This window comes from Brassica oleracea, chromosome C4, assembly GCF_000695525.1.
Source record: "Brassica oleracea var. oleracea cultivar TO1000 chromosome C4, BOL, whole genome shotgun sequence".
NCBI lineage: Eukaryota > Viridiplantae > Streptophyta > Magnoliopsida > Brassicales > Brassicaceae > Brassica > Brassica oleracea.
This window is the reverse complement of record NC_027751.1, coordinates 49,983,344-49,996,043: the sequence shown is the minus strand read 5'-3', so window position 1 is coordinate 49,996,043 and position 12,700 is coordinate 49,983,344. Positions and strand designations below refer to the sequence as shown.

General features: G+C 35.3%; 3 protein-coding genes and 2 long non-coding RNA genes across 7 annotated transcripts; 1 reads left to right on the top strand and 4 right to left on the bottom strand.

Moving 5' to 3' along the window:
* Positions 1 to 2,539: 2,539 nt before the first annotated feature.
* LOC106339153 lies at positions 2,540 to 3,368 on the top strand. Its single transcript, XM_013777957.1, has 5 exons — positions 2,540 to 2,581; positions 2,676 to 2,752; positions 2,824 to 2,896; positions 2,971 to 3,027; positions 3,084 to 3,368. The coding sequence occupies exons 1-5, from the start codon at positions 2,540 to 2,542 to the stop codon at positions 3,366 to 3,368; spliced, it is 534 nt and encodes a 177-aa protein (XP_013633411.1).
* Positions 3,369 to 3,677: 309 nt separating this feature from the next.
* Positions 3,678 to 4,289, bottom strand: LOC106341265. Its single transcript, XR_001269594.1, has 3 exons — positions 4,254 to 4,289; positions 4,084 to 4,167; positions 3,678 to 3,995 (listed from the first exon to the last, which is right to left on the bottom strand). It is a non-coding gene; the product is annotated as an uncharacterized LOC106341265 (long non-coding RNA).
* Positions 4,290 to 4,332: 43 nt separating this feature from the next.
* On the bottom strand, positions 4,333 to 4,892 carry LOC106341266. The gene is made up of 3 exons (XR_001269595.1): positions 4,752 to 4,892; positions 4,503 to 4,627; positions 4,333 to 4,416 (listed from the first exon to the last, which is right to left on the bottom strand). It is a non-coding gene; the product is annotated as an uncharacterized LOC106341266 (long non-coding RNA).
* Positions 4,893 to 5,309: 417 nt separating this feature from the next.
* On the bottom strand, positions 5,310 to 7,990 carry LOC106337058 (phosphatidylinositol:ceramide inositolphosphotransferase 2). The gene is made up of 11 exons (XM_013776079.1): positions 7,603 to 7,990; positions 7,425 to 7,514; positions 7,056 to 7,142; positions 6,899 to 6,967; positions 6,746 to 6,826; positions 6,592 to 6,663; positions 6,443 to 6,503; positions 6,271 to 6,370; positions 6,056 to 6,198; positions 5,855 to 5,961; positions 5,310 to 5,753 (listed from the first exon to the last, which is right to left on the bottom strand). The coding sequence occupies exons 1-11, from the start codon at positions 7,633 to 7,635 to the stop codon at positions 5,679 to 5,681; spliced, it is 918 nt and encodes a 305-aa protein (XP_013631533.1). The 5' UTR covers positions 7,636 to 7,990; the 3' UTR covers positions 5,310 to 5,678.
* Positions 7,991 to 9,999: 2,009 nt separating this feature from the next.
* Positions 10,000 to 12,259, bottom strand: LOC106337005. Of its 3 annotated transcripts, none has more exons than XM_013776017.1 (3): positions 12,089 to 12,259; positions 10,429 to 11,718; positions 10,000 to 10,366 (listed from the first exon to the last, which is right to left on the bottom strand). In XM_013776017.1, exons 2-3 carry the CDS (start codon positions 11,605 to 11,607, stop codon positions 10,145 to 10,147), a joined length of 1,401 nt encoding a protein of 466 aa, XP_013631471.1. In that variant the 5' UTR covers positions 11,608 to 11,718; positions 12,089 to 12,259; the 3' UTR covers positions 10,000 to 10,144. The 3 variants fall into 3 exon arrangements, with proteins under 3 accessions (XP_013631471.1, XP_013631472.1, XP_013631473.1); XM_013776018.1 differs by lacking the exon at positions 12,089 to 12,259 and adding an exon at positions 11,893 to 12,054; XM_013776019.1 differs by lacking the exon at positions 12,089 to 12,259 and adding an exon at positions 11,926 to 12,054.
* Positions 12,260 to 12,700: the final 441 nt, after the last annotated feature.

Here is a 12,700-nt window from a genome sequence, read left to right as displayed (position 1 = left end):
TTCATTTTTTCTGATAAATTTTTCATTATCAAATTGAAAGATATATAAAGTTATCACAAAATTACATAAACAAATTTTTGCATAAACATATTTATGCGCCATATGCTAAAGGCTATGAAAACAAGCAAATGAAATATATATGCTTTTGGATGAAGCATCACTCGCAAACAAATCAATCTCCATTACATTCATTTTTGTATCAAAGTTGTGTCTGGTCTTATTAGTAATTTTTTTAAAAAAGAGAAAATTTACAATAAGAAGTTCAATCTTTTTGAGGATAAAAAGTTTTTATTTTGTTGTTGGTTTATATGGCCACAAGAGAATAGTATGACATCTTTGTGTGTTTGGACTTTGTTGCAACTCATAAAAAATTAATGCTAGAACCTGGAAGAGTCTCAACTTGTTGAAGTAAGTTAACAATTACAACGGTTTATATGTCATTCTATATCGTGTGCGGTACTTGCTGACATCTCCAATAAACATCCACATTTTCTCAATGAAATTATAAGCTGATTGATCTTGAAATGCATCGCATATGTCATTCATATCATGCCAAAGATTATCCTACTAGTATGATAGGATCTACACATCGTTTTAAAATCAGAATTATTGAGTGCATTGGCAAAAAAAATCGAAATACTAGACATCATGTTTAAACTTAGTTTTATAACAAATAGCTTTAGCTAGTATATTTATAAACAATTGTTAATTCTCATAAAACTGCAGCTCATCCCTGAATTCTTGAAGGGACGAAGTGGAAAGATATTAAGGGGCTAGTGGTAAATCAAGAGAAACATGGTAAGATCTAAACATGTAACATTACTGTTGTGCTTGATTGGTGAGAATCTAAGTGGTGCTGGTAGATGAAAAACACTTGTTTTGTTGTAGAGATGTGTTGGGCTATCGAGGTGATTGAACTTATACGGGCTTTGAGACAGATAGATGGACATGACACATACGTCAATGAAAAACACTATTGCTACCTCTTAAAACTCACCAAAGGTTTTGTTTACGTTATGAAGAATGGCATTCAGAGAGAAGAGAAGCCCTTCATTGGATGTTCTAGAGATGTTCTTATTAGGATAACTATGTTATTAAGATAATGATAACTTCTTGTATTAGAGATAAGTCATATACTTGATAAGGATGACCAATGTATATCGTCTCCTATGATCTCTCCTTGTAAACTCTATATATAGAATACGTATTGTGATCAATAAGACTTAAACAATTCCAATACTTCTAATATTACCGTCGTCTGTTTCCCATAAAAAAAAAAAACATAGTCTAAAAAATCAATGCAGTTTCTAGTAATAATTTTTTACCGAATCGCCAAACGGTACTCTGCCCGTTCTGCGTTTTCGTCTCGTCTCGAAGCGCGGGAAGCACAAGTGACAGGCTTTCTAATGGAAATTTTGGGCCTGGCCTATTAAGAATTGACTACTATTGGACGAGATAAACCGAACCGATTAGTTAACCAGGGAATGACTAGTTCAATTACACAAGTTTAGTTCAGTTTGAAATGTAGTTTTATCAAATTTGTTAGTTTGTTACCAACGTAATATGACGTATTCTACGTCACCAGTACGACGTTTACAGTGCGTTGATGCGACAATTGCTTTTTATCTGTTAACTAATGTTTTGGATGAATCTATTTTTGTCAAGTTACTTTTTCATGAAATTATATTAATTATTAGAGATAAAGAAAAACTCCCTGCAACATAGTTTGATTTTCTGTATAACTTTTTAATACATTTGGCTCTAGTTTCCCATTAAATATAAACATACTATCTGTACATTTATTTATATTTTTAATTTAAATTTTACCGTAGGATTTGCATGTTAATTAAATTTACGTAGGAACAATGAAAATAAACTCCTTTATCAAAAAAAAAACAATTAAAATAAATTAGATGTCATTTTAGAGAATTTGGGACTCGGTGAGAAAAAGAATGATGTTAATGTTTAAATGCACCTTCTATTTCTAGTAACAAATGGCTTCAGACTTAGACATGACAGGTTAGCCTCAGTCATATTCTGATGAAATTTTCGTATTTTCCCCAAAAACATTTATAACTTTTTAACATTTATTTGTATCTTCCTTTTGTTTTACCTTTTGGTCGAAATCTTTTGTTTTACTTGTTGCTGGTTCTTCATTTCCACTTGGTTATTTTTGTTTTGCTGTGAGTTTTCTCCCTAGTAAGTGTTCCAATCCTGAAGATATTTTTTTTTTTCAAAATGAGAAAAGGTTTTAGTAAGTTCAAATCATGATTCAAACTTTGATCTAGAGTGATTTTCTTTTACTTGTTGTTGGTTCTTCATTTTCCCTTCGTTATTTTTATTTTGTTGTGAACAAACAACAGACTTTACCAAGATTTTATCACATATTTTCCCTAGTAAATATTCCAATATTCACGTTCAAATTGTGTCTTGAAGATAAAAGCTTCAGTGTTTTTTTTTTCTAAATGGGAAAAGTTTTTAGTAAGTTCAAATCATGATTCAAACTTTCATGTGTGCCTAGTTCAAAGAAGATAAGACAATGTCAGAAGCTGGAAAAAGTTGTGAGCCTCAGCCAGCTACTGTAAGTAGATGAATAAAAATGGTTTGTGTTGTATTTGATTTGATTTTGTTAATATATCATTGTTTATCTTGTGTGTGTGTGTGTATGTTTCAAGGTACTTGTTGACATCCCCAATAAACATCTCCATGTACTCAATGAAATTATCAAGCTAGTTGATCCTGAAATGCAACCGTTAGTAGCCGATGTCCTTCATATCGTGCCTAAAGAAATTCTACTAGACATGATTCTGATTCCGAAATCAGAATTATCGAGTGTATTAACAAAGTGAATGGAGATACCAGACGCGTGAGATATGCATCGTGGATGAAACGTCAGGTACTACATTTATCTTAACAAAAGAGGTTTAGCTAGTGGGCGAGGTGATGAAAAAAAAATGTTAATTGTTGCAGCTCATCCCGGGGTTCTTGAAGGGGAAGACGTGGAAAGATCTTATCAAGAGGATCATGGTAAGATCTAATTAAACACGTAACATTACTCTTGTGTTTGCTTTAATTGGTGAGAGAATATCTACGGTGATGAAAAACACTTGGTTCTGTTTGTAGATGTGTGCTGGGCTATCGTGGTGGCTGAACTAATCCGGGCTTTGAGACAGATTGATGGACGTGACGCAGACGTCAATATAAGATATTCAGCACAGGAATTGATTGACTTTGTGGACCCTGTGCAACGAAGAGTGGAGCGCAAGCATGCGCACTATTGTTACCCCTTGAATCTCAGCAAGGATGTCCTAGGGATGTTGCTGATTACACTCCATCGTCTCAGCTCGGATATATCAAAGACTTTGTGAGGCTTGGCACAATCAGCGAGGCCCTTATCCAGCTTAAAAAACATCCATCAAGACAAACAAGTTTCCTGCGATGAAATGGAGCTTTGAAGTATATTGTTTGATTGGATTAACTATGATTCTTGGAACCAAGTCCTACTTATTTTGCAAAGAGATACATTCACTTTTGTCCTAGTTGTATGGTTATTATAGACGATTCTGAATTCTAATTCTGGTTTAATGATTTAAATTGCTTTGTAAACAATTTAGAATGGGTTTGACCCAAAAAAAAAAACAATTTAGAATGGGAGGAAAACAAAAATAACTCTCAAACATTCAAACAAATTAAGTGGTTGCTTCAGATAATATAACATCTCAGGATTATTTTAACATAGGCAAAGATGAATTAAATAGAAGGAAAAAAGGACCGTCTATCTCTCTCTAACTGTCGATCCAACATTTAACTTGAAGGCTCATGTGTTGTGGTATTCCATCTGTTGTCCGCCTTATTATGCCTCTGCATTCAAGACCCCCACAAGACGTGAAACTCAGGTAGAAAGTTGCATTCTTTGACCTGAGCTTCTTACTCGACTCTACATCTTCCCTTGTTCGTACCACAACTTTCTTCATCTTCACCGGCAAATAAGCGCTCTGCAAGAAAAGAAAACAAACATTGTTAAAAAAAAAAAAAAAGTGTCCTACACTATGCTTTTTTTTTTTTTTTTTTATCCTCACTTACAAGGTCCATTGCCCACTTGGAGAATAATACAAGTTCAGCATACAGATAAAGCCATTCGTTGTCTCGCAGATCCGATTCCTTCACCTGCACTTATGACCCTAGCAGTTAAAATAAAACCATGGGATTCATTGCTGCTAAACAGACCAAGATAAAGACAAAAGTAACAAAACCTCATAGTATTGTAGCTGCTTATCACTTGCTGTAAGTCCCCCACCATGTTTTTTTTTTTTTTTTTTTATCCTCACTTACAAGGTCCATTGCCCACTTGGAGAATAATACAAGTTCAGCATACAGATAAAGCCATTCGTTGTCTCGCAGATCCGATTCCTTCACCTGCACTTATGACCCTAGCAGTTAAAATAAAACCATGGGATTCATTGCTGCTAAACAGACCAAGATAAAGACAAAAGTAACAAAACCTCATAGTATTGTAGCTGCTTATCACTTGCTGTAAGAGCATCATCATCTAGCCAAGAGATATCATCTTTATAGAACTCGTCTACGGCATCGTGGTCCCACAGAGTAGTTTCTTCTTCTTTAGTTCCTATAAAGATTTTGATTCTTTCATAATTTCAAAAATTCAACATAACCCATAAAAACACTCACAAGAGAAAACTTTTCGTACAACCCATAAGAGGAAAAGGCCTAAAGGTTCGGAATTTACTTACGCCGGACTCGACGACCTGTTTTCGATACCTCTCACGTTCCACCGGATCGATCTCTTCCTCGTCGGAATCTGAAAATGTTGTAGATAAGGAGTAGTCTACGATCGGTGGCGGAGCTTCCAGATTCCCCTCGCTATGCGGAGGTTCTTTTATCTCTTTTCAAATATACCCCCCCCACTTCTTTTCTAAAATCTCTTAAATATTATTTCTTTCCGTTTTGAAAAGGAGTTATGTTTAAAAAACAAATTGTTTTAAAAATATTTTGATTAAAATGATGGAAAATAGATCATTATAAAAACAATGCATTAATAATCAAGATTTAATACACTTTAAAAATGTGCCCAGTATATATATATGTGAAAATTCTAATACAGAAAGTATTTATGGTGTAACTTCTATATGTTTATCATCTTATTAATTCTCAAGAAAAAAAGATAAGATGATATTACTTGGTAAAAGTTGTGTTATATGAACATTATGTCTGACACTAATGTACAAAATAGCATATCATTGTTTCTGCTGAACAAATTTAGAGAGAAATGAAAGAAAAACTCCAACATAAGTACATAAAGAGTTTTTTTTTTCCAAATTGAAAAAGAATGTGCAAATGTTTAAGCTGTAGAGGGAAACAACCACATATGCATAACAAAGTTTCAGAGATCAATACAGTTTCTAATAACAAAATTGACAATAAATGAAAACAAAAACATGATCCAACAAAAGATGATTACTTGGGGAATAAGTAACTCGGAAAATATACACAATAGCATCATAACCCCCCACGACTTATCTCTCTTATGAGTGTTCTTCTCTGGAACAATGACCAAAAACAAAACTTTACCACCCTTACACAATTCAAGACCAACAGTTCGTCTTCACGACGCCTCTGATTAGATCTTTTCATATATATATAAGATCTTGTTCCAAGTCTCATGCGCCATTGATCGAGTTATCAGAGTGAACTCCGTTGCTATCTATCTTCCCGTTCACTTGAGCCCTTGGTCTCTAAACAAACATAACCAAAAAAAAAAGAGCATTAAAGATCAGATTGTGTGGTTGGTTCAGGTTGAGAAGGAGAACAAAAAAGAGGCTCAGATGATGCTTACCCAGTCAGCAGGATCAACACCATTCCCATTCAACAGCTTGTGGTTCTCTTCTTTCGTTCTGTCCTTTGAGATTACAGGAAGCAACACCGTAGTCCGATCTGGTAACTCTGAAATACAGACATTTCAACAAAAAGATATGAGAAACCAAGTTCTCTGCCAAGTGATTCACTTATGTTAAGAAAGGGTTGTCTGAGATCAAACCTGGCAATTTCTTGTCTAGACAGAACACCACCAAGTTCACAGTATACCATGCAACAACGACATCGACAGTGTAATGTTTACGGGAGGCAATGATCAAGAGGCTCTGCACGAAAGCAGTGAGCCACCCAAACAGCTTTATGAACCTGAGACAGTGTTACAACCATAAGAGTGATGCAGGGATGACTTTTACAAAGCAAGATTATCAAGTTTTATACCTTTTGGTGCCGTACTTCTGGTAAGTGAGGACAAAGACAAGCGTGAAGATCATATGCGATGAGAAAATCAAGTCTCCACATCCGTACATCACCCCATGAGCTGATGAGATAACATGAGAACCATAAGCAAAAGAAAGAATATGTGAGTAGGGAAAAGAGAATGTAGACTCACGGTTAATCTCGAGAACCTCAAGAGGGTTTTTAGGCCATGGCATCCTGGCAACTTTAGAGCCCTGTAGCAAAAAAGCGGGAACACACATATAAGCTTTAGTTGATTAGGACACTGGAGACCTTGTGTCAAGAATCTCAGTTGCTTTATACCTCACGACAGTGGTAGTTTGGGCCAGGAAGCTGAGTTGAATAGAATGTTATAACACGGAGAAACTGGCAGGCCTGAAAAACAGAAACATTTAAAAATTGACAAGGCAAAAGTAATCTCAGCTATAGTAACTAGTGAGACAGGGGGGGCACTTACAACTAAGAATGCAAGAACTCTGCACCATATCAAGACGGTGTATATCTTTTTGCTTTTCAGGATGAATGGATGGAAAGTCCACTGCAATAAAAGGCCCCAAAAGTATCAATATCGAAAGTCCAGTGAAGAAACTATGAATGTTGCAAGACTCACCAGGAAGAAAGAAACAAATACACTAGTGAAGACGGTTTCACTTATGTAGCTTCTCTCTTGACCAAGCTCCTATACAATTGAAAACCAAAGCTATAAGACATCTATTCCCATCTGATGAATGAGCATATATATATAGCTGAAAGGTCTGAGATCAAACCGGGAGAAGAAAGAAGCCAAGATCCTGGAGAGTGGGTCCAGGGCGATGAATATAATGAACTCCTTTAGCAGCTAAACCATGAATGTACTGCACATAACATTCGCCATATTCACAAAGTGTCAAAACCAACACAAACTCAAGACACTAACACACAAAAACATAAGCTTTCTCTCAAACCTAAGGACACTGTTTTTGTTGAAAAAGCAAAGGTGTGGGTTTTTTTAATTAAATAGACAAAAAAAAAAAGGCATAAGCTTTCTCTCTCAAAAGTTACCATGTATAACAACAAAACCCATTGGTCATCATTAAAGCTTTCAATCTGAATCTACTGAAAACAAAAACAACAAAAAAGGTATCGAATTTTCAAACCTGACAGATAATACCAGCGACAAGGTACTTCCAGTTCTCAGCGAGGAGTCCGATCTCCGTCGTTATCTCCGAGCAAAATCTCTTCCACAGCTATTCACAAAACAAAACAAAAACAACGAATCAGCCAATGAATTGAATAACCCAGAAGCTGAATTAGAAGATTTACAAACGAACGAACCTTGGAAGATTCGCGACGAATGTAAAGCGTCATCTCTTATTCTTGTCTTCGTGTGACGATCAGTCCCATGCCAGTTCACAACATCATAACCCAAATCCAAAGACTCAGCCTTTTCGATATAAATCGTCAGTCTCGAGCTCCTCGAAGGAGAAAGGTTTGATTTTTAGGCGAACCCAGATTCCGATTCATGAAAGGTCAACGATCGGTACGGTCAATCCAAGATCTGAGATGCAATGAAGGACAACAAAAAACAGAGAGAGAGAAGATGAAGAAAATAGATTTCCTTAAGCAGAATCTGAGGAAGCCAACCCAAGCCCTAGATTGATATATTTTATAAAGGCGGAGAGAGAGAGAAGAGAGTTCAACACGGAGAAACGGTTGAATTGTAAATTGAGTTTAAAAAAAATAAACAAAATAATATTCAACTTTTCTAAAGTAATTATATATACACAATTATTTACGTATACGAAGAATGAAATTATAATCGAAAAAGACTAATAAAATATTTTCTTTCTTTCATATATATGTATTTTTTTTTTATTGTGTGTTGAAATTAAACTTTTAACAGTTTTCAACATCTTTTATTTATGAATCTATCAGATTGAATTGTAGGACTAGAAACAAATGGTAACTATAGGATTTCCCATTAAATTTGGTTGTATTTAGGCTTAGCTGTGATTAAACTATTAATTGTTGGCTATAAACTTAACTATTGATGGAAGTTTAATTGATCTACAACAAATTTTAGCTACCACGTTGTATGATATCATTTTTTTTTAACTGAACTTTGAAGACAGATAATATCAATGATACGTTTTATCCTTACTCTCTTTATTATTTTGAATCTAATTTATTCCAAGTCAAAAACATAGTAGTGTGTTTGTACGCTCCCCCTAGTTGTCTTAGTTTTAATTATTTTAAACCGTAAATAAACATATTTAAGGAAAACGTTAAATTCTATATAAAAATTCTTCAATTTTTTTTTTGGAGGGTTTTGAACAAAACAAAAGAATTTGCAAGGAAACCAAAAAAGATTGGTGTTCTTTAAAAAAAAAAACAAAGAGAGATTTATGTGAGAAAAGTCTTCTTTTTTAAGCCCTTTCTCAAAAAAAAAAAACAAAGTCTTCTTTTTTTTTTTTTGCCAATAATATAAGAAAAGTCATAAAAGTCTCCTTGTGAAATAATTCAATACTGAAAGTCAGTCTATCAATCGTCCCATTCAGTTTTGGTGTTCAAAATATCATAACTTGTTTCTAGAACTGTTCGTTACTCCTTACATTTTGGTCAAATAAGACACACAAATAAATACATTTTGCCATTATTGTTTTGTAGTCTTTACCCTCGTTTTGCTATTCTAAAAAGTTATTTTACCTGGTAATGATTGTCGAGTCATACTGAATGTATGATTCATGCGTCTTTATCCTATTTTCTTAACATAATGAATGATTCATGTGTTTTTTTTTTCACGCATGCATATTTTCAACAAAAAAAAATTATTACTCAAAAACACTTTTTAAAGAACGGGAAATAACATCTAGGTATAGATCATGGATGATTACTAATATTACTATATCAGTTATGATATTTCTTGATAGGAAACTTCCATCGCTCAATATAATTTTTTTTTCAGAAGTCTCGGATAGAGATTTTCTCGATAAACCAAAAAAGTAGTCAATGGTCATGAGATGAAGTTGAAGAACCCACCAACACGAACCGTTATTGACGCTTTATTTTAAAATTTCAAAGGTGATGTCTGATGGTGGTGATTAGAGCTAGTAGTGGCCAGTTAGCAATTAGCCTAAAGTTCGTTAACAAATAAAAAGAACTTAATACAAGGTTTAAATATTAATTCAGGATCAACACTACACGTGATTTGATTTGGAGGAGCATGTGGTTACGTAAGGGCAAAGCAGCGAAGCATGTCTGTCAAATAAGGTTTCTATCCTTACATGCTTAGCTGAGTTGTCCCTCTATCCTCAATAAGTTGTTTATACTGTATCATAATTCATAAACGTATCTAACCCCAAAAAGGATTAATAGTTTTTTTACTTTAAATGCTGAAGGTAATTTTTTTTCTTTTCGAAATTAGCTTAGTTCTTGTCTTGGTCTTACTCTCATAGGCTGACTAAAACTGTGGTGCATGTCTTATGATAACTATTTTTGCTAATTAATGTCTTTTCCCCCACTAATTTCCATGTAAACTACACATCTTTGTATTAAAAAATTAGACTTAGCCTTTAGATATCCCGATTTAAAGAATAATCTTCCATCTAAAAGGTGTTTGAATCCGGGACACAAGAATCAAAAAAATTCCATGTTACAATTTACAAAGATAATTTTGTTTGGTTATTGATATAACAAAATGACTTGATTTTTTGTTGTTAAGAGATTTGAAGCTGAAAATATAAAAATGTATTTTCACTATATTTTATACACTGCGCAAATTCTAAACAGTTCTGCCAAATATATTCTTAATTACAGTTGTATTAAAGCACAGCCCAACACAGTCTCTAGCTCAGCCAGCTAAGCCAAATGATTGTCACTAGACCCGACCTATTGGAGAAACAGGTGGGTTTGATGCGTACTTGGTTGATGTTACTCTCTTCAACACTGCTTCCCCCTCCTCCTCTTCACACCAGTTCTGGTGACTGCTTACTGCCAATGCAATAAAGAAAGCTTCCAAGAGAGAAACCGATGATCCGAACTCAACTGAGTGGAGTTCATCGTCGTGTCTCACCATTTTGAATACTGGCTCGCCTCTTTCCTGTGAGAGTTCCAAGTGTTAACGATGAATCACACTTACGAGATTTGAACAGAACAACTTACCTGATCACCAAACAGTTGAAAGCTTGAGAAAGGTTTAGACTTTGTATGATGATCATTAGAGAGGACACGGAGTTTGCAACCAATGTCCCAACCACCACAGTCGCATGATCCACCAGATTCCCACCGGTCAAGCAACTTCAGAGGGGCGTTACAGTCTTTAGGAAGCGTGTGAGTTCCACTAGGGAGTATAACAGTAGTTGTTGTGTTCTGCTTCTGAGTCATGTTTCTTGTCTGAACAATAGCTGCTGCAAGCTCTTCGTTTGTCTCAACACCGACCAAAACAGATTCTGTTCTGTGAGTTGCTGAATCCGCATTAGTCTTTATCTGACCGATGATTGTATGTACAAACGGATGATCATTCCTGTTGCGGCCTAACCAGTTCCCACTCTTGTTCTTTACTTCTTTGACTGAATTCAATGTGTAAGACCTTCTAGAAGAATCTAAACTCTTCATGGTGGCAGCAAGAACGTTGTTGTCGACCACAAACTGATATAAACTGATACCTTTTCTCAAAGCGAACTGCAAAAGAGCGTGTGATCTTGTGTTGGAAGGTTTTGAAGGAACTTGTAATGTGACATTCTTGTCAGTCTTTGGTTTCATTACAGGACCTGGTCTTGTTCTGCTGTGACCATTTGGTTTTGTTATGGCCGAGTTGTTGAATGTCAACGGACCTGATTTAGCTGAAGCATGAGATGCGCTTGAGAACACAGGACCAGAGGATGAGCTTTCTTTAGTACTGAAACTTCTTCTCATTTGACTGAAACTAAACCGGCGAGTGGGAGGAGAAGGATGTCTTTCTTTTTTAGATGTCACAGACAAACATGGTTTCTCTAAAGAGTTTTGGTTCAATTCCATTACATTAACCGGACTTGAACACTGGCCTTGGACATCATCTTGTCTTCCATCTAGATCCAGTCTTTTAACAGCCCCTGTTGCTAAATCTAGTTCCAACGAAGCAGTGTATGAAGAAGCATAGCTACAACACGCTCCTTTGGTTCCCTCTGAAGCAGTATCCTTCCGTTTTTCTAACTGTTTCCAATCCAAAACTCCAAAACTCAGCGCCTTTCCGCGGAGATCTTCAGCTCTTTGGAGATACCTTGGCGGATCCAACATATCACGCTTCACCAGCTCATCCTTACATCTATCCTCATGAACATTAGAGGCTCTTTGTTGCCTCATTATAGTGATGCAATCACCTGAAACCTCAAAGTAATGGCTCTATATTGCATTCAAGAGTGCACTAATGCCAAATCATAGATGATTCTTCCATCCACCTTGAGACTAAGTACTCTGCAACAATAAGACAGAGAACATGAGGAAAGTGTACTGTAACCACTAGAGACACACACACACAAAAAATTGAGTTGAAACAGTTTGATACTTTAGACTCAAATCTTAGGAAGCTCAACAGTATGTTGTAGAATTGGAGAAGGATTATGAATATTCTTGGAATAAATAACTCACACGGAAAGAATTGTTCACAGATCTAAGTAAAACCTTGGAGAATCAACAACTTTTTGTCACCAATTGATCATCTGAGTGTGAAAGCAAACGAGACTCACACTTTCCCTTTTCGTTTTTTTTTCTCACTCCGACCAAACAAGAGCAAGAGAGAGGGATGTAATAAGAGAAATTAAAGTGGAAGCTAGGGACCACTTACCAAGATAAACTCAGACGGATCGGAAGAAAAAAGATAACACAGAGAGAGGAAGAGAGGTGGCGCGAAATCAAGAGGCGGATGACGAAGGAAGCGAAGTACGTACACGGCCACTGAAGTCTAAACAGATTCTTTGTCTGACTCTCGAGTTTCAGTTACTTTCTTTTAATGTGCTTCTTTACTGACTCGGTACGGTACGTCATTTATACTCTGTTTTGGATATTTATCATTCTTTTATCCGGTTAACTACTTAAATATTCCGTTAAACATCCAATTTGCGCTAATTACCCAAATATACCGGTAAAAGTAAAATGTTTTCTCTCTTTTAATATTGGGCAAATCTCCAAAATAACACATTTCTAAGTTTATATCACAAAAATAGCACTCAAAAACTAAAATGACCAAAATATCACTTTTTTAAGTTTATCCTTTGAAAATTTTAATTTTTTTATTTTTCAAAATTTGAAATCTTATCCCCAAAACCTCATTTCTCAACTCTAACCCCTAAACCCTAAACTCTAAACCCTAAACCCTAAACCATAAACCCTAAACCATAAACTCTAAACCCTAAACCCTAAACCCTAAAATCTAAACCCTAAACCCTAAACTCTAAAC